General features: G+C 39.1%; 1 protein-coding gene across 2 annotated transcripts in view; it reads left to right on the top strand.

Moving 5' to 3' along the window:
- Positions 1-21,604, top strand: part of PREX1 (phosphatidylinositol-3,4,5-trisphosphate dependent Rac exchange factor 1) — a 175,751-nt gene that overhangs the window by 125,675 nt on the left and 28,472 nt on the right. For both annotated transcript variants that reach the window (XM_075438502.1, XM_075438501.1), the window contains exons 15-21: positions 4,250-4,322; positions 5,661-5,803; positions 12,301-12,393; positions 16,668-16,816; positions 17,729-17,814; positions 19,551-19,687; positions 20,125-20,296. In XM_075438502.1, coding sequence (XP_075294617.1) covers positions 4,250-4,322; positions 5,661-5,803; positions 12,301-12,393; positions 16,668-16,816; positions 17,729-17,814; positions 19,551-19,687; positions 20,125-20,296 — 853 coding nt within the window. The remainder of the gene's footprint in view (positions 1-4,249; positions 4,323-5,660; positions 5,804-12,300; positions 12,394-16,667; positions 16,817-17,728; positions 17,815-19,550; positions 19,688-20,124; positions 20,297-21,604) is intronic.

The raw sequence follows: 21,604 nt of genomic DNA, 5'->3' as shown, positions 1-21,604 counted from the left end.
TGCATGTACACAGGTGTAAAGATAAGGGAAATTTCTTCTGTTCCCCTAAAGAGGAACACTGTTAAACATTTAAATCACTGTCTATGACTTAAATAAATTTCTGTCTATGTGGCTAAATCAATACTTGCTCATAGAACCTTACAAATAGTAATTTTTATGAGGGTTCACTTGGCGTTTTCATACTAGATTGAACTACTTTACCTTGCAATCATTCATACTTTGGCCGTATTAGCTAACAACAGGTTTTAGTGGGAGCTAATGAATACTCAGCTTTTTGCAGCGTAGTACATTTATTTAACTGCTCAGATATCTACCTTTCAGTTTAACTTTAGGCATCTGTTCTTGAAAATCTTGGTGATGGTATCTGATCTGGTAACTACATGTTACACAAAAATGCTTGGATATATTATTTCTGTTTCTGGCAATAAATTTGCATCGTGATTTTAGTTTAGAAATGGTGCACAAAAAAGTGAGGACTATTGGTTCTGTAAGATTTAGTGGCACAGGGATGACTGTCTTGAAGAATAGTCTCTCTCATTTCTGTGTGCAGTTTAGACTATAAATGCCAGTGGGAGCCCTCGCTAATGAGAAAGCTGTTTTTCATTTCTTTGACCTTTACAAATATTCGTAAGACTGAACAGACCAGAAAAGTAAGACTTCTTTTATAATCAAAGAAACAGTGTCCAACTGTATTTTGTACCCTGATCGTCCTACCTGGAAAGTGTTGGCTATTATACATCTGACAAGAGAAGTGGGGTCCTCAACAAGGCTTAATTTTGTGTACATTTTCATAGTTGTATTCAGATGTGATATACGTTATTATCCCCTATGTAGTGTATGCACACAGAGTCTGTGACTGGTTAGCTTTAAGAGCTCTGTTAGTAGATGTGCAGTGCATTTTTGGCTCTGTAGAAATCAAGGGCCTGCAGAAGCTGAGCATCTCTGACTATCAGGTTTATTAAGAAGTGCCCTGTGATATGCTAGCACAGATTATTTGCTTCGAGTTTTTGCATGTGAGAGAGGATGGTCAAGGGATTTCCTAATGACTTGGAGATTCAATGCTGAATTTGCTTGACATCTTTTTATTGCTTATAGCTCTTCACAATAGCTGGATCCTGTTGCAGTATGTCTTAGGCAAATGGTGCATGAGACACTAAAATAAAGCATGAAGTATGATGATGGAGAGAAGCCCATATAAGCATAAGTGCTGACTGGAGATGCAGTGTTTATGCCTCTTCTACAGGCACAAAGTCAAATCCTGGAAAACATAATGCTGTATTAGACTTCTCCATAGGCATTACTTTAGTAACCCTTTGAATGTAACGGACAAATGGTTTCAGCAGTCAGAGCCTGAAAGGAGAAATATCTGATCCATACCCATGGATTTAAACTGAAGGTGTCTGTGAATTACATGATGGTCCCTATGTATATTTAGAGGTCTTGAAGGGAAGGGGCTCGTTCTTTCATTGATTCTGGACCCTCTGAACCTTGTTTTACAACCTAATCTTTCTCTCACTGGCAGTAGGCTGAGAACAGAGGAACACAGACCTCACTTAGAAATGTCAGAGCTTTTGTATTTCACAGAATCTTAGGTGCTACTGAGGGTGCACTAAAAGACTGCACTGCCACAGAAACAGTACTTTTGTCATCTGGCTGAAGGTTTATATCCAGACCTCTAGAAATTGGCTGTGATAAAACACTACCAGTTGAATCCCCAGTCCTAACTCTAAAAAATTAAAAATGTCAATTTTATGAAAGGTAGAAGGGAAGTAAAGGGACAAATGCAAAGTAGAAACATGCTGGTAAGATTCTTTAGGTCTTTTGCTCCAGTGGGTCTCTTATCTCTTTCCATTCATCCATCCTTCCATCTGTCCATCCATTCCGTCTTGCTATTGCAGCATATATTGCACCTCTGTGCATTGCATTACCTGAGGCTTCTTTCCCACTTGGAAGGAGCACTTCATAATATTAAACTCTCCTTTTCCATGATATCCACAAAATATTTAAAAGTGGTTTGGTTGCTGGTCTTAACTTATCTGTGTTCATCTAATTTTTTTCCTTCTACATGTGGGTTGTAAACAATCTAGGTCAGAGACCATCTTAATTGCTGGAATTACGCATCTCAAAACAACCAGCCATGGACCATGATTAGGGCTTTAGACATCATATGATTACCAGAACTAGACAACAATAATATTAATAGTAATGGTGGCAGTAGTAATAATAGTAGTGTGCTCTGGACATGATTCTTCACTATGGTACTGACTGCAAACTGTTTCTGTAATTCCGCTGACTCAAATTCAGTGCTTGTATATGAATAAACCTAAATTATGTTGTCAAAACTAGTGTATCTAGTTTCACATCCAATTTCTGTATGAAGAAGTTGAGATATGTTCTCTCAAGGTTGTTGATTGTAAGCGGTTCTTTTTTCTTAAGATTTTTGTTACTGCTTTCATTGTATTTGGACAAATCGCTACATAACATTTAGAAGTACTTACAGGTGAACTGAAATGATCTATTTTAAGTTGTATCTTACAATTAGAGAATGCTGTTTTCCTAGGGGAATGTTTTGAGGGCAAGTTAACATCATCAGTAGCCAAGTCTGGTTTAGAGCCTTCCTACACAAAGATTTTGTTGCCTAAAACAAAAGTAGATTACTAAAGATGAAGAGAGTAACATTAGAAGGCATTTCTACTCCAGTTTATTTACAGTTTAAAGAATAAATTAGATTTTAAGTCCTAGTCTCTGTAAAATAAACTACCCATTTATCCCGTAAAGTAACGCAAAGTGAGTGTTGAGAATTGTCGCATGACAGGATGTTGAAAAGGATGAAAGACTTACAAAGACTTGAAATTAGTTTATAGCAAAAATTAAACTTCAGGTTTATTAAAGCCCTTTTCTTGGCTTTCCTTGTGCGATTACAAATCATGCAGTTCCTCCAGAACTGCCTTGGTCTTTTTCCTACCCAGACAACAGTATTTAGTTCTTAATTTGTAAATGTCATGCCTTTTTTTTTCTCTCTCAGAAAGTCTCTTCAACAAAAGCCAGTAGTACTGCTGATTGGCAAGATCTGATCCTATTTTATCCCATATTTAAATAGTATCTTTACACCATAGTGATGTTCTTTGCCAGTATTTGCCTGGCAAAGAGCTACTGCTCTCCTTAATAGGACTTGAAGTAGGACTGATGTTCTACTGACAAGATCAGAGGGCTCTTGGTCTGCAAGCTGGTTTGCTTAAAACAAAGTCAGTATGCTACTCTGCAGTTGCTGCTCAAACTTCAGGATATCTAGCTCTCCAGATGGAGGGGATAAAAGAAGGTGTAATATTTGTGTAGGATACAGCTTCTAATTCAGTAGGACTGAAAGTAATATGCTGAAATTGCTCCTCCACCAAAGTAACAGATTCCCTGCCTGCTGGAGTGAGCTGACCAACTGCTCTTAGTGAGATAGCACATCCCAGGTTCTCTTGTCTCTGTCTTGCATGAAGTACCAGTGTTAACAGTGTTTTTCATGTGTGTAAGACCAATAGTGTCTGCTGATTTTTACCAGGACTATGTAGAACTTATATGTCTGCCTAAAAAGTACAACCAGCATGTTTGTAAAGTCTTCATTTGTGGCTGCAAGTTAGAGGATAGGTAAACTAGGCATTCCTTATATTTAACTGAATTGTAGATGCAAAACTTAATGCTGCCATTTCAGGTAAATTTGCAAGTCACCTTTGGTACCTGTTTTGAAATACTACACTCAAGGATAGTGAGAAACTCAAGCCTTTGTTCGTAGGTCTGCTGTATAAGAAGAGAATGCCACTGTGGTTTTAACCAGTCTGACCTTTGGAATTCGCATACACTGGGTTTACTCAGGTTTTTCTCCCTTTGGTTGAATATAGATAAGGTCTCTCAGCTTCTCTAAGAATGAGTTTTATTGTCTGTGGCTAATGGGTCCTGAAGTCCGACACTATGACTGCAAATAACAAGTCTTTACCTTGAGATAATATTATGTCCCTTGGTGGGTTAAACAGCTACTTTCCAGAATCCTGGTCTTTGTCTTCCTAGTTCCTGTAGGAGACAAGAGATGCTACGTATAGGAGTGAATGGAATTTGAGCAATAGGGTAGCTATTTTAATTTCTTGCTATTGTTCCATACAAAGAGTATCCTGTTAATGTCAGAGCCACAGCTATGTGCTGGGGAAAGGGAATAATTTAGCTTAGGAAGTTGTATGAGATGTAATGTTTATCCTCTTGTTTCTAGGGAGACTGTCAGACTCGGGAGGAAGCTGTCGCACTGGGTGTTGGACTCTGCAATAACGGCTTCATGCATCATGGTAATGCATCAGTATTACTTCCCACAGCCAGTTAAAGTAGCTCTTACTTCAGTCAGATTAGCTGACTGTCTGAAAATCGTTTTCCTCTAGGCTGTGCCATACGTGCTGACATGTATACCATTGCAAGCATCCCAGCAGGTCCTTCTAAAAAGCAGTCTTCAAGCTTACACAAAACGTCTAAGCCTGGTACCTTTGCGAGTGAATCCCCTTGCTAATAGTTATGATGAGCCCTGAAGTGATGAGACAAAGCTAGAAGGGGAGTGTTTTTTCACTGCATCTCTTTCAGAGCCATCAGACCAATTAACAAGCCAAGTACTGTCCTGAAATATCACCAAGAAGTGTCAGGTACAAAGTAAAATTGCCTAGTTCTTGCCACTTGGACAAACAAGCACAATCCTCAGAGCTGAATCTCTGAACCTTCCAAATCTGAAGTGCCAAATTACCAAGTTAGACATCATTCATCCTCAGTGATGCTGCTGCTAAACTGGGAAAGTAAACAAACCACATCTGTATCAGCATCAAATAGCACATACAAAGTCCTAAGAGTAAAACATAGTTTGTCCAATGAAACATCCAGTTTAATCAAAAATAACATTTGCTCTCCATATTTTCAGTAGTGTTTTTGAGAGCAGTTTATTGTAAATAACTAATAGACAATCTGCATAGTACTTGATAAGAATGTAAGAATTGTTTTCCTTCAAAGAATTTGATCTGTTTTGAGCCCATGTCAACTTTTGACATTCATAGCATCCTTTGGCCAGGAGTTCCTTTGCATAAGTACGTATTGAATGAAGAAGTTGTTCCTCAGGATTTAAAATTGTCATTAGCTGGTTTTATTTGAAGCCCCCAGGTCTCATATTTGAAAACATGGCACAGAACTTTGTCACACCTTCCAGAATTTTATTTCCCTCTCAACTCCTTTTTAGGTTGAAAAGCCTTAGTCTGTTTAGCCACCTCACTTACCTTTAAACAGCCTTTTTACCCCTCTTTGCTCCTTTTATACTTTTACCATATGAATTTTGACATGGGAAAGGAGCATAAAATATTGAGTAACATCTTTCTTCCAAGAGGATCTTCTGCAGTTTATATTTGTTCTACATATGATGGAGGTCAAACATCATATCATGAGCTACTATGCACTGTGGAGAAAAGTGTTTCCCTAACATACAGTAGTAACTTAAAAATATAGAGCTGAGTAGCTGTCTGAGAGGGATGCAACTGGTCTTTGTTCTGTAAAGACTGGCAAAATGTTTAGGATTTCCTTTAACTTTGTTTTTTGTTTCTCTCTGTCTTTCTTGGTGTAAATGCATGTATGTATTTCACACATATTGTTTCCAGTCCTGGAGAAAAGTGAATTTAAGGATGAATCCTTATATTTCCGTTTTTATGCTGATGAGGAGATGGAAGGCACCAGTTCCAAGAGCAAACAATTACGTAACGACTTCAAGCTTGTGGAAAACATCCTAGGAAAGAGTCTTCTGGTAAGACATAAGTTACTGTAAACCTTGATGTTTCTGTGAAACTGGTACCGTTTTACACTACAGGAGAATGAGAAGGAAAATTAAGAGTAGAATTGAAATGGGGAATCGCACCTACAGCTAGACTTTTCTTCACTGCATAAATCCTAATTCTTGAGCTTCTTTGCTGTGGAGCTTCTGTAGCTCTGACTTTTCTTGCTGGGCAGACCACATAGCTTGTTCTAGTAGCAAGGGAAATTGTAAGTTGCAGGGTCCCTTCTCTAGCATGTGACCATCCTGCACTACCTGGGAGCTTTGGATTCACATCTCACACATGTGCAAATGCAGGTAAGTCCCTGGCTGTTTTTGATAGGTCTCAAGAGAAGAGAAGACTACAACCGCTTCATCCAACTCACAGTCCAACCCCTTTCTATTCCCATGAAGCCCTTGAGAGGGTCTGGAAGTGAGCTGGGAGCTGGAGATGTTGTCTTAGCAGGCCCCATATGTTTCACGAGTTCGCTGAGCAGGCGCCATGGTGTTGGTGTGGTGGAGGAGAAAGTAGTAGGCACTACTATCTTTGGGGGAGGTCTGCCATCAGGCTTAAACACAGTTTAAACACTGTTATACGTGAGGTAGATTCAGATGCAAGTTAAAAGACTGGTAAGAACACAGATATTTCAGGACATCAGTGTCTAAGTGATATGAATATGTCCTGCATTACTGGATCAAGTATCAGCTTTACTTTGTTCATGGAAATAGCTTTTTAAAAAATACTATTTATGTTCATGCTTTTGCAACATTACTGTTATCTCCAGATTCCCACCTCACTCAATGCCATCACAGTCCTTACTGCACTGGGATTGTTCTAACACTATTTGGACTTGGTAGTTGGATTGGTGCACAATTCTGAGACTTTTTTTTACTGCCAGTGGCTCCAGTCCCATTTTTTTTCTCCCTTTGAACACTGGGAGAATGCAGGAGCAGGATAAAAACTTGGGTCAGAAACTAAAAAAGCAGAATTGCTGGAAAAGATCCAGAGGTGCATTATATAGGAAATTTTTTCCTGTGGTTTACACAAACTTCACTGTCTCACTGTTGTCTTGTCTCCGAGGAGACTAATCTGTGTTGGTCTCAATGGCCAGAGGTAATATTTAAAGCCCCATGGTCCGTCAAAATTATTCCTCTATGCATCCAGTGCCAGAGACTGGAGTGTGAGGTTAATGTGATTATACTCATGGAGAGTTGTTGGATCAGCTGAAAAGTGGTACACGTTGTGGGGTTTTCTTAACTATGATCTGCAAGGCACTTAAAGATCAGTTTCATGTAAGGTGGTGGGAACTGCCATTGTTCAGGTATTTTTAATTTTCCACCTTATCAAGACAAGACAGTTTGAGGAGACAGATTGGCTCTTCCTCTTTTTTCTGTCAGCTCATGGCACTTCTGTCAAAATGCCAAAACTCACGATGGTAATAGGTTGGCTGTGAAATGAGGGACTTAAAGTTCTTTGATTCTGTTTTCTGTTAACGTAATAATCATTTATTAGTCTTCACTAAAGAGGCAAACAAGCAAACTTTACACATAGACTATTTACTAGTGATTAATTGTAATCCCTAATTGATCCTTCCAGTCACACCATAATTTGGTAACTGAAACATTTGCAACAGGAATAATTTTAATATTACTATTATTGTAGTTCTGAAGTGCATCAGTCAGCCTCTGCCAAATACAACCCCATTTCAGAAAGTAAATGATAATCTTCTACTTAGAGGGCACAGATTTTTGTCAACTGAGTAGCAGTCATGCTAAAGTTAGAAATTGCCCTCATTTTCACAAATAAATTAGCAATCCCCTGAATGTTTGTAAAGAAGATCCCCCAAACAGCAGTACAGTTAATGCATTACACTTATCCACAAAAAAATTTGTGACTGACTTCTGTGTTATTCTGTGTTTAGCAATTATGAGCAGCTGGAATCCTGAGGCTTTGCTGTCTGTGGAACATCACTACTTGCCTCTTCACACTCATGACAGGGCATTGATCCTTTATCCCCTGATCCCACCATAGGAAGTTTAATGGAATTTCCTCAGCACTGGCTTTTGAAACATGCTTTTCTTCTGCTGTGAAATCCTAGCTGTTTAATGGACAGCTTCCCCCATGCCCTTCCTCTAAGTTTACTCTGTCACTGAAGAGCTTGCCGTTGAAAACAGAAAACAACAAAAGTTTTGGTAAATATGTAATTAGAAATGCCAAGGAAGAAAATGCTTTCAATCTGAAAAAATGCACTTCAAACAAAATCTAATACTCATTTATTTGTGCAATTGTTTCTCACTGAAGGACATAAATCTTGCCAAACTGAAAAAATATACAACATTCTTTGCATAGTTGAGGAGAATTGAGGAGAATTTGGATTGTCTCCAAGCATTGTGACTTGGTTACTGCAGTGTGCTGTTCACTTGTGATCAGCACCTCTACTTACTAGCCCAAGCCAACAACACAAATTAAAGCCGGTAGCTGGGAGCTGAATCTCAGACAAGGATAGCTGCCTGTAGAGACGGGCCTTTATCGAACTTGCCTAAGAGGTTTAATGCACACACAATGCTAGAGTCCCCAGAACACTCTAGTGTATCACTTATCTGATCTCAAAAGTAAAGCATTTCCAGTGATTTCTAAAGATGATGCCTGTGTACGTTTTATGTAGCATTCTCAAAACTGTCGTGCTGGATTGGAGATCTGGACTGTAAGTCTAAACGTCATCAACTTTCCAGACCTGTGATACCTCCTGCATTCCTCCAGGGTATCCGGTATTTCTTGTTTTCTGTAGTGTGTTGCAGTAGTTGCAGGAGAGAGTAGTTGCCATGTCCCACTGCAGTTCACAGCCAGGACTGTGACCTGTCCTGGAGTGCAACTCATGGAGGGGCCTGAGAACTGTAGCATATTTGATGAAAGCCAATGGTTTGAGCACAGAAGTCAGGGCTACCTGGGTTTTAATTTAACTTCTCACATGAACTCACTGTGCGGCCTGAGCAAAACCTTAAGTCACTCCATGCCTCAGTTTACCATCTGAAAATTAGGATGCTAAATCTCATCTGTCCACAGGGCTGTTACATCTTGAATCAGCTTTGAAAATGAAAGTGTCCTTATAATTCAGCACTTCAGATACAAAGTTTTTAAATAGGTAATATTATCATTTGACTTCATGTCTTTTTGGTTTTAAAGCAGGTGATCCAATAAACATAGCATTCACCTTAAAATTCTTATAAAACTATAGAACATATTTCTCCTATTCTAATCATGAATAAATAATAGCAATTTGTATTACTTAAATAAAGCCATACTTGGTCCTTAATAAAAGTCTCTTCTATCTCTAATCATTCCAGGATAGTTGTTTTTCTGTGTTTTGCTAATATAAAATGACCTAATTCTGCAAAATTTCAGCACAGAGAGAGCAAAAAGATTCCTCTTTGTTATTCATTGTATTGGGTTACCACAGTCTGTTGTAGCTTGAGAACTCAAGTCATTGATTTAAAACACTCCTGGGAAGAGAGCCACTACTAAGGGCCCATCCTCTAAGGATTTCTGATCTCCCAAGGAGACAGGCTGGCAATCAGTAACAAGAGGCATCCCTCATCCAGGTGCGTGTGGCCAGATAAGGGCTTGGAGTGCATTTGGATACTAAAAATTGCATTGAACACTGAAGTGAAAAGCATCTTTTGGGCTGTACATTGTTCACTTTTCAGAATTAACAGTTCCATTTCAGTGCTCAATTTCGAAGCTCACCAATCAGAAGAAAGTTTGAGTCATTTTGTGTATATATTAAGCCTATTTTGCTAAAGCGGCAAAGATAATAGCAGTAGGGTTGGCTTAGATGCTGGAGCTTCTCATTGGAAAGAAATTCTGTCTTTTCAAATTTCTTTTCAGCCGTGGGCTTTTGAAAGGCTGGGGAGACTGGAACAACCTGGGAGGTGGAGTGGCAGGAAAATAGCTCTCTCCAAATGAATGCTGCTGAGGGCCACAGAAACCTCATCAGTTTTGTGAAGCATTCAGACTTCACGTTGTCTGATAAGTAACTGCTCCTTGAGAAATTCTTAACCAAGTCAGACTGTGCAGTGTGTCCACAGAGAAGAGTTTATGCTGGAGAGCAGTAGGGAAGGCTGTGAAAGAAGGATGTGCATCCTGGACTCTGGTTTAAGAAATGGTGGTTGAGCTGCCCATGCTGCCTCTTCTGCTGATGTCCCCAGGAGTTTAGGCTGAGAGTTCCTGCTTCTGCAGGACACAGGTGTAACAGACCGTTCTTTGCATATTTTCTTCTCCCCACTCCCCCCTGTCCCTGCCAAAATTGTCTTTGAATATGTTCTCATTATGTTTTGATTAAACATGCTTATTTCTCATATGGTCTCATTTTTTAATGTGGTTGTCTTTCAAGATTAAACAGCTGCTTCCTTATGTTCATAAAACTGATTGGATTTCAGGGGCACAGAAATAATTCTTGTAGATGGCAAATTAGTTAATTGCTTTGGACTCCTTAGGGACAAATGGTGTTCAGCTGTGGAATTGCAAGGTATTACTACTTTATAATAAAGAATGAATCATAGCCTTCTTCAAGTATTGCCTATTGAATATTACCCATAATCTACCTTTTCATAAGAGAGTGCCCCTAGTTCAGGAGCGTCAGTGTACAGAATGTGAGATTTCTTTCTTTATCGCATAAAGTGATAAAGTTCCTAATGTTCATACACTTGGGGCTTCTTAGAAGTATTTTGGTTCTTTGCTTTCAAGCAATATGTTTTACAGTACTAATGAACAGAGAAAGGTAGGTTATTAAAAATGATAGCATATAAAAGATGTTCATGCATAGTAATGGTAGCTGCACCCAAGAGATCATGTACGTTTGTGTAGCTGCTGGCTTCTTAAGTTTGGCAAATCAGAGCCTCCACATTTTTAAATATCTTTTCACATATGCTTTCAAAATCCAACAAAAGAAACTGAACAGCCCTTGAAATGTAAAATGAGAAATGGATGGGAGAGCTATCCTAGAAATTTTCTATTTAATCCCAAATGTGAAGTTGTAAAAGTACGTATTGTGTTGGGCTGAAACGCATTACACTTGCAACACTAAAAATGTAACCAGTGATGTACCCAATCTTCTAAGCTGTCCATTTATTAAACATGCATAAATAGCATTGCTTTTGAAAATGTTTTGTTAGAAATATCCAAGAATGGCAAATTTACCTTTCAGTCGTTTTACTTTCCTGTCCATCATTTAATCTGAACATCATCTGATGAGGTTTTTTTTCCCTGCAGATAATATTATGTCATGCATTATTTTAACACGGCTGTATGGCTCCTGCAGGAAAGGATTCTATTTGTTTAATTTGTTCTAAGGTGAATTCCTGTAAATGCCAAAGCTTACAAGCTGATGGCGTTGACTTCAATAGGAAAAGGACACTATTTTAAAATAGCGCAGGAACCGTCAGTTTCAAGGAAATAATTCTCAGTGATTTTTATTTCCCAGTGGCATTGAGTTTTCTTTTTAACTCAATTCTAATTTATCAGATGGCTCTTAAATGTGCCATGTTTGCTCAAATGCAAGATGCTTATCTAGTATAATTTCCACTTGTCCATTTACCAGTGACCAGGCTTACTTTATTTATTTAAAATTATTTGTCATGATTGATATGATTTTAAAAAACATTTATAAGGCAAGTCTGTGTGACCTCAGTGCAAATAAGAGGAAACAGATTCTCAGGACCAAGAACTATCAAGTCTTGTGTCAGCCATAAAAGGTGCAGACTGAGCACACGACGCGAGTCTCGTATTTTTCGCCCAGCACAAAGCTTATGTGCCTGTTCTCTAGAGGAAGGACCTGTAGATGTCAGAAATTGTTCTCTTGCTCGTTCTCCAGAATTTTAGCCAGCAGGCCAACTATTACGATGTAGATTTATGTAGCGCGTAGTGTTATCTATAAGCGATAGGTCTGAGATCTCAAATTTATCTGAAATGGATAGCTAAGAAAGACTCACAGATTTTTCATTATTGGGTATGTGGGATGTATTTTAGAAAAATAAATAAATGACTACACTTTGATCTGTAAGTACATTCACCAATGGGAAATATTGAATATTGATGAATTCTGTAATCTGAAAGTGAAAGGTCTAATGAAGAATGAAGGCCTAGAAGTTAAAACCAAATGCAGTTTCTCATAGAAGAGTTTACCATTGGAACAAACACTCAAGAGTGGGAATAGATTCGTCACTTCTTAAAGACTGCAGATCATAACTGGATCATTCTCTGGAAATTCTGCTTTAGTATAGTGAGGGCTCAGTGCAGAAATAACTAGATTAATCTAATGGCTTATATTATGTAGGAGATCAGACCAAATGGCCTAATAGTTCCTTTCAGCTGTAAGATCTACAAGTCTGTATCAATCGTGGCTTGCAATGTAAAGTCCCAACTTCTTGTCTCTGTCCTTCAGCTTTTCAGCTAACTCCATATTTATGAAGCATTACCTTGTGCTCTTTTTAAGATTTTACCGGAAGAGGATGACTATGGATTTGACATAGAAGAAAAGAACAAAGCAATTGTGGTGAAGTCAGTGCGACGAGGGTCTTCTGCAGAGGTAACACCTGACATTCATAAATACTTTGGTTTTGGTACCTAAGAATATTTCAATGCTTTGAAAAAGTACAGAACCTTCCTTTTAAAGTCTGTTTCATTTCAAAGGCAGCTAATAGAAACCTGGGTATATTCTGTAGTGCCAATGCTAATAAACTGTTTCTGTAAATTGCTAAATGTTTTGGCATGTTTGGGTGACTTGCTGAATATTTTTGATCCGTGATAGGACAACAGCAGTATCTCTGCGTGATGATAGCGTACCTCAGGTTCATTTGAGGCAACTTAAATTTGAGGAGGGAAGGAAAGTAACATTATTTCGGGATAGCAAATATGTTCAATGAGAAACAGGTTTATTTCAGTGAAAGCTGTATTTTTAGATTTGTATTTTTTCTTTAAAAAGTATGCACTCATTTCTCTTGTGAGCCCTGGTATTAAGAGCTCTACAGAATACGTTTGCTTTGTTTCTTTGGGGCACATAGGTGGCCCAGATGTTGTAGGATCTGAGTATTTCTCAATCATTTGTTTATCCGTACAAAACCTTGGAGTGGTTAACACAATGTGATCTTTCATTTACCGAAATAAGGCACAGACAGACTGCAAATTGATTTTTTAAAAGCTATTTAGGTGCCTTTTGGCGCCTATGAAGATAAGGGAAGACTAAATGACTTATCCAGGGTTTCACAGTAAGTTGTGGCAGCACACAAACAGTACTTCTGATTAAAAGTCGAGAACAACCATTACAGAATTTTTTTAATATCCACATTCATTTGTTGGTTGCTGCTTTAGGCTACAGATAACTCCTGGATGACTCGCCCGATGAAAACGGCTGGACAGACTGGTTTTAGCAAGTTGAGAATATCAAGTGGGAAGGAATTTTGAACTGTAATTTAATATTAGAATTAAATGATTTCAGTATTCCTGATTCTAATTTGTTTTATGGTCACCAAAGAAACCAATCCTATGCTCTACCTTGTGTTCAAAATCAACATAGGTTGGCCAAAAATTTTATTAATCTAAACCTCTGCTGTAAACCATTGCCTGACAGATAATCCTTCTGCACTTTCTTTGGCTGGACGCCTGTGGAATATCCTGCAAATCTGTTGTGTTTTAAGACAACAGAAGCACATAATTTTCTAAGGAATCTTTTTCTTGATCTTCCAAGACAAACTGTCTGTGACCATGAGCCCGCCTTTTCAACTTGATCTCAAAATATTGCTCCAGAAAAGAACTACATCTTGCATCTCTCTGAACCAGAGGGCTGTCAGCTTATTCTGGAAAGACCTGAGGTCCAACAGTAATGCATTTCATTACATTCTTGGGCTTTTTCACTTACTTTGTGATACTAGAAAGATATCCAACATGTAGTTCTGTGTGGCTTAGCAGCTGTAGGCCATTTAGAGACCCTATGCCTGCTGTCACACTCTCTAGGGACAAAACCAAGACATGCAGCTTTGCTTCACAGTGCCTGTCATAATGCATTGCATTCATTAGGACTGTCAGACTTTAGGCCAGAATAAGATTCCAAGCTCACCAATTAAGTGGGAGCAAATCTATTGCATGGATTTATTCAAGATTAGCACATTTGATTTGAGTTTGGGATTGTGATCTCTTTTTCCTAGAATACCTGGAAGAAAACTGTCATACACAGGTTGTGGCGGCAAACAGCATTGAACTTCATGCATGTGCAACAAGGGTCTTCGGGGGTTTTATTCAAAATCAGAGTTGCCAAGCATTGTTCTTTCTATTATTAATGTCTTATTCTTCTCTAGATTTTTTAGAAACTGTTTGGTGAGCTGTTAGATTTGCCTGTGATGGAAGCAGTTCCTAAACTGTTAAAAAGTTAAGAATGCTGGAACGTCAAATTGCTGTACTGATAGGGTACTTGAACTGCAGTTTGGGAACTCTTCGCCTGACGTGTGTTCAGCTTCTCAGTTTTGGCCCTTAGGTAGAGTAGTGCCTACTTCTACTAGTGAGCACTACTCCTGCACTTTCTCTCCTGATCCTGAATGAGGAGCAGCTCTCAGCCCGGGACTTTTGCCTGTGGGAGCTGTCCCCCCCGTGCTCCTGGCAGCAGCTGCCTGTGACTATTAACACATGCACAGCTCACCTGGGCGGAGGGTCACAAAAAATCATATAGCAGTGGTTGGTTGATGTGGACTGTGGCTCATCCCACGCCTATCCCAAGTTCATGTATCTGCAGAAAGACATTCAGAAAGTCAATGTCTCCTCAGTTTGTACCTTATCTTCCTTTCTAAGCCCGCTCAATTGGATGTTAATTGTAGCTGGGCTTATTCCTACAGGTTTTAATTCTATCAGAAGGAAGCAACAGTGAAAAAAATTGTCGTTTTGGGAAGTGTGGTTGCTGTCTAATGTAAGTCAGAAGAGCCAACTGACAAGCAGATGTCTGGTGTTTGAGCAACACGCGTTCAACAAGCAGCCAGTTGGCCAATGGCCATGCAGATGAATAGCAAATAGCAAGCTGTTGGCGTCTGGGAAAAAACAGTGGCCTGGATCCAGACAACTGCATTGAGTTGTCATAAGGAGCATCCGTTATTCAGAAGCTCTGTGACACTGTAGGGTCTTTACTCTTAAAGACACACACTGTCTCATCTTCCTTAGCCTGGTTAGTTATATCCCAGTAAAGCAGCAGATTTTTATTTGAAAGTTGCTAGTTTTTAGGCCTTAATATGCGACTTTGTACCTCATACGTTCATGGATTTGCTATACGTGTGCAGGTAGGTGTCCTGTATGCACAAACAGCAAGTTAGCAATATAAAGAGGTCATCCATAGGCAGAATGATTGCAGATATTCAAAGAGTTTAGCTAATTGCACATACATTAAGTGCGTGAGCTACTTTGGGAAAATCAGGCCTAAAAAATATGACTTATGAAATTTATGACTGTTACTTTATAATAAACTCATCAGTATAAGTAAATGGAAATAGCAGAACCATATCCATTGAATTGTAACCCAAAGTTTGTGAAATTCTTTTGTTAAAATCTCTACTGCTGTTTATCCCTATTATCCATTTTAAAGATTATTTACGAAAAAAGAAAAATGCAAGATGTTATTTCCAGGTACACAAGCACAAGTTGTTAACTGTAGAGAGCTTGAGGATTAAATCAAGGAGAGCACTTTGTAGTTTTTCCTTTTAATAGCTTTGATTTGAGGAAAAAAAAGTATAGGTTTTTGTAGGTAAACTGATCTCTGACTTTCAGACCACAAAATATATTTCAGAAAAGCCAAGCCATGTGTAGACGTAGTCAGCAGGGTGTTCCAGTCCTACATTTCCAGATTCAATTTTGCAACAGCAGTAATACTGTTTAGACCTCCTTTTCCAAGTCAAGAAATTTGTCAGTGGATTCCAGGCAGAGTAGGAAAAGGGTTTGTCACATTTAGAAGAAAGTCCGACTGCTGGACTTAGAAATGAGAGGAAGCAATTCTAACCTGGGAAGCGTTTTTTGTGGTTTGTTGGGTTTTTTTAATGCCATTAAAGGGAGTTTTTTATTTCCTTGCTATTGTAACACGCTACTATGTCACATTTTAACTGGTATAGATCATCAAGAAGTATGTTTAGGGTTATTGTCCAGTGGGCAGAATAGGGAATCTCAGTTCTGTCTTCAGATCTGTCTCTGGCTTCCTGTGTGACCATTGCCAAGTAACTAAAGTTAGGCGCAAAAGCTAGGGATTACAATGGAAATCTTGTGGCTTTTTAGGCTGATGAAGAGCCAGTATTTCACTTAAAGCAGAGACAGGTTTTTACCACCACTTGAAACCAGGTTACGTTTACTTATATGACTACGTATAGGTCAGTTTTGCATGGCTGTAGTTGAAAATTATGTGCCTGAGCTGCAAGTTGTGGGACGTCACACTTGTATATATCCCTCGGTATCACAGCCAGTCTATTGTAGTCCCCTATTTTTCAGTCCCCCCCCGTGTGTGTGTCCCCCCCCCCCCCTTTTTTATTGTCTGTTTTTTGATAGTCCCCTATTAAAAAAATTGTAGCAGAAAAGTACGAAGATATATCTGTTGCAAAATTAGATATATCTGTGGAGTGGCAAATTTAGACAGAGAGTGGTGAAATCTTTGTTTTCTGTAAATGCAGATGACTTTATGGGTTACTGATAAATGATCTGGTGAACCAACACTGTATATGCAGTATTCCACATGACAATAATTGTAGGAACAGTAAGTAGAGGACAGTTGAACCTTGGAGCCTGAACTTTCAGAGATGCTGCCAATGATCCAGAGTTTTTTGTGATGTTCTTCATTTGCAGATGGCTGGTCTGCAGACAGGAAGAAAAATCTATTCCGTCAATGAGGACTTAATATTCCTGCGCCCGTTTTCAGAAGTAGAAACCATCTTAAACCAGTCCTTCTGTTCACGAAGGCCGCTTAGGCTTCTGGTAGCCACCAAATCAAAAGAGTAAGTGCCAAAATGGGAAGACAGAGAAGATTATTTAGAAAAGTCTATTACTGAATATTTTTTCCACAGTTTGTAGTGAAAACTGTTTAAATACTTTGCTATGCACAAGCTGTTCAATAGAAAAACAAATGACATAAATGAAAGATACCAGTCACAGGTGGTTTTTAGTGATGAACTTTGTGCTTCTAGAACAGGTTAGGATGTATTCTCTTTATACTGCAGTTAAATTTTGGCTTCCTTGTGCACAAACAGAAGTGAATCACAAGAATTGTCATTCTGTCTCAGGTGTCAAGCTTCTCAGACTCTTAATATCTGTGCAAGGGAAAGCAATTTCCACCCCATTAAAGCTTGGCTTATTTTTGGATGGCACTAGCAATATCAGCCTGTGCAGTTTTTCAGTCCATTATTGTATCTTATAATGAGGCTTGGCCCTGTTAATGTCTTGTGCATTATCAGATTCTGTAATCCCAGAATTTCTCATAGAATTGAACACCTCAATGAGCACTGGATGCTGAATACCAGTCTAGGATGTCTTGTCTAGTCTACTTTCTTTTTTTAATGGAAAAGATCCTCAGGTGGTATTAGTCAACACAGTGCACTGAAGTTTGCCTAGAAATGGAAGTGAATATAAATACCATAGACAGTTTCTGTCCTGTGTTATTCATTTAAAGATGTAATAAATTTGGTAGTGCCAAATTTTAATTAACAAAGAGAATCTCCCATCTGCCTTGGAGAATGGAGTGAATGATTTCTTCAGGTCTGTTTATTTGTTATTTGTTTGTAAGCTATGTGGGTGCTTTCTTTAATCCAAAACATGGTTGTGAATGCCAGGGAAAGATGCTGTTAGAACTGCCCAGAGCTCTGGCAGCCTAACTTAAAATGCTCTTTCTCTTCTCCTTGATTTACCTGCAGGATTATTAAAATCCCAGATTGTCCTGAAGCACTTTGCTTTCAGATACGGGGAGCAGCACCACCATATGTTCATGCAGTAGGAAGAGGTATGTAGAAAGGCTGTGGTATAGTTAAGCTTGGAGTACAGCTAAATATATATACATGTGTATATAAACTCTTTGTGTGTGTGTATATCTCAATTTAAAAAAAATCTAGATTTCATTGTCAAATTTGATGTAAACAAGTTCTGACAATTTATTTTAATAACTGTAATGACTAGGAACCCCTGTCATGAAGAAGGGTTGCACTCATACATAAAATCGCTGAACAACGAGATAGTTCCTGCCTTAGAGTGCTTATAAGCTAAATACAGTCTAAGAAAAGGTATCATTATTATGAACTGAGTGTTGAGTCACTAATCCCATCAACACCAAACAAGGAATAACTGGATTCTACAGTATAAGAAACTTGGTGATACTGCAATCCACAGTACTGTGGAAAGACTCTTGAGAAAGCATTGTCACTTGAGCTCTTGCAAGCTAGAAATGCGCTTGCATAGTGATCCTAACCTTGCTTCTTCTAAGACTACTAAGATACAGCTTTACAGCCACAGGGAATAAAGATTTAAAATTCAGGTGGCTGAGAAAAAGTTGAGGTGTAATGCTGTCTGTTGCTTCCTCGCTATTTTTGCCTGTGGTCAGCTGCAGTTTGGATCACTGCAGTTGCGAGTGTGCTGTGGGAGCAGCAGGTTGGTGGATAGATCATGTTTCTTAATGGGCATCACAAAGTATGATATAAGACTTGATGACTACTTCTCTCTTTACGTTGGCTAATACTGCTATAAATTACCAATATAAGATAGAGGCGAACCACTTTCCTTGGCCTTTTTAAAAGGAGGAAACACAGATTGACAGAGATATTTACTACTTCCGTAACTGAAATGTGAACTGAGCTGCAAGTAAAGCACAGCTCGAACCTTTATTTTCAGCAGATGCTGAAAATATGACCTTTCAGACGTGTACCACTTCCTTCCTTCAGAACAAATACATATATCCAAATACGTGCAGTTAGTATACAGACAACAGGCAGCACCCAAATGCAACAAACTATGTTCTCGAGGAGCCACATTTATTACACTCTTTCATAACAGCACCTATAACTGCTTTTGAACAGTCTGAAGAGTGCAAACTGGAAGTGCCAGCTAGAAAGATTCTCCTTTTTCGGGAGTTTGCTAACAAAATTTGGATGGCATTTGGAATAAAACTGGATAAATTTTAAATGATGGTGCCTTAAAAAAGTTAATCACCTTAATTGTAGATTTCTAGGAGCTGGATTTGGGTCTGGGTCTTGTTCACATGGATCTGGAATAAATCCATTGAAGTCAGTTGTTGCACTCTAGTCTTAGTCTAGTTCTAAGTACATCATAGTCTTTTTCTTAGACCATGGCAAATTGCATAACATGTGAGCGTTCTGTATCTTTCAAGTGTGACAAGCTGAAACAAATATAACTGTTTACATTTAAGCAAGACCTCAGCTAATATAATCATAAGGCTAGAAGAGTCATGTAAGAATCCCAAATGATTTCCCACAGGAATTTCAATTTCTAGTATGAATGCATTTGGGTCTCGGAGGTCTCTGTTTTTCCCAACACTACTGAAAATACATGATGTTTTCCTTATACAACAAAGCTCTCAGAATAAGTACTTAGTAGCAGAAACATGACAGCATTCAACTAGCTTTTGCTCTGGCTCTTCTCACCCAGAAACCCTGTGCAAACTTTCCAGTTTTCTCTTCCATAGTCAGAAGGCTTTACTGTCTAACTCCCCTCCTGTTGATTTTGCAGGTTCTGAGGCTGCAGCTGTAGGCCTGCATCCAGGGCAGTGTATTTTGAAAGTTAATGGGAATAATGCAACACATGGTAATTATATGGAAGTTCTGGAGCATTTTGCAGCCTACAGGACCAGACAACAGGAAGCACTGGTATGAATACAAAACCTCAAAGGAAGTACATTAATTCCTCCCCTTCTTCTGTGCTTTTGTGCTCACTAAATATTCAGAAAAACAAATTATACATGTCTCTCTTGACTTATTGCTCTCTTGCCAAGGTCCTAGTATAAATGAAGGAACTGATCACAGTTGCCTATAGTTGCAAAATGTCTACAAATAATATGTATCCCAATTCACACACTGCAGACAGTACTAAATATTATTAAGTATTGCTAAAACTAGAAGTTCACCCAAATACCGATCTAGATTTTATATTCTCTGAAGTTCAGGGAAAGCTGCGGTAATGTTGATATTTCAGCCAACTTATGAGATATAAAATTGGTAGCTAGATTCACCTTTGTAGTCCAAACATAGAGACTGGGCATTTTTACTGAGGTTGTAGCTGAAGTCAAGCCTGTATCTGTTGAAAGGGATTGTACCAGTGGGTGTACAGAACACATGAAGATGCTGAGGAGGACAGAGTTCAGCAAGCAGCATCCACTGCATATCTGAATGGCAGTCACCCTGGCTCCAGCAAAGACAACACTTCACTGGAAGGAGGTGCAGAGTTGGATTCCCTTCAAAATAGCCAACAGGAATCAGGTAAAGGGTTCTCATGGGGGAAGAAAACCTAGGGGAGATTCTGGGCCTTCAGGAAGGAAAAATGCAGTAGAAATAGAAAGTGTAATTATTATTGTAGAATATCTCTTGTCTTAGTAAAGCTTTGTAATAGAATGAGGTCTGCCAGAGGAAGTACTGTTATGTTGCGGTTTATTCAGGAGAAGCAAAAATGGAGATACACACATAGAAATCATACCGCTGTGACTCTGGTCTTTACCAAAGAGAAGGTTTCTGGAATGAAAGGGCTCAGCATTTCAGGAATTATTTGGTAGCCCTTGCAAACCAGGAATTTATGGGCAGTAGCAGCTGGAGAGGGAAGATCTCCAAGTAACTCCACCTAGAATAATCTATGTTTTCTGTTATTTAAGAGTAAAGATTAAGATTTTAAAATACTTTGATCTGGAGCAAGTTTTCAGAGCATGTTACCACTGTGTCAGCAAAAGGTGTAGGTGTATTTCCTCCAACTTAGCAAAGTGTAATTGAAAAAAACCACTGCTTTACCTTCATGTTGAGAGCTTATTCGGAAAAGCAGATGTTAGAGGAGAATAGTGAAGCCAGATTCAATCCAAAGGACTGAGCCTGGACTCTCTGGATGTGATTGGCAACTTCTCCAGGAACAGATGCACATCTGTGCGGATCCCAGCTAAGGTCTGGTGAGCCTGGTAATCTAATGGTCAAACAGTGCAGTTCCACGGTGGAGCAGCTGGAGCAGTGCCCTGGTAGAGGCACGTGAGCAATTCTCTGGAAAATCTCAATCTGACTATAACTTGTGTCTGTTCTCTGGTGACAATAGCATTGCTGTGTGTAAAAAATGTTATGCCCTCACCCCACCCCTGCCCTGCATCTCAGTCTGCACAGAAGATGCATCTGGAGCATTTCCCAAAACTGGACAGAAAAGTGGCAGTCTTCCAGAGGGTCCTTACAAACAACAAGACTCTGAGATTAACATACTTCCCTTCTCTTTGAGAGCTTCTGCTGGCGTCTGCGTGTCTGAGTGCTGAACAGAACTGAGTTAGTGTCCTGTGCATGGATGTGTGCATGCACACACGGAAGAACATCAGAATGTGGACTGGAGCATGTGGATTGTCTAAACCTCTGTCCCTGTCTGCAGTAGTGGCCAACAGCAAATGTCTTCCTCAGAATATTCTCCCAGCCTCTAGCAGTATGTGGCTCAGAGACTGCTTGAGCCAAAGGTTGTGTCTTTGTGTCTTAGCATTTAATAAGACCTCTCAACAGGTTTCTCTTCCCTATGCATGCCTGTATTCCTATGTGCTGCCAGACATCTCTAAT

The sequence above is a fragment of the Opisthocomus hoazin genome, chromosome 18 (genome assembly GCF_030867145.1).
Source record: "Opisthocomus hoazin isolate bOpiHoa1 chromosome 18, bOpiHoa1.hap1, whole genome shotgun sequence".
NCBI lineage: Eukaryota > Metazoa > Chordata > Aves > Opisthocomiformes > Opisthocomidae > Opisthocomus > Opisthocomus hoazin.
The sequence above is the reverse complement of the archived record's forward strand: the minus strand, read 5'-3'. Positions and strand labels throughout refer to the sequence as shown.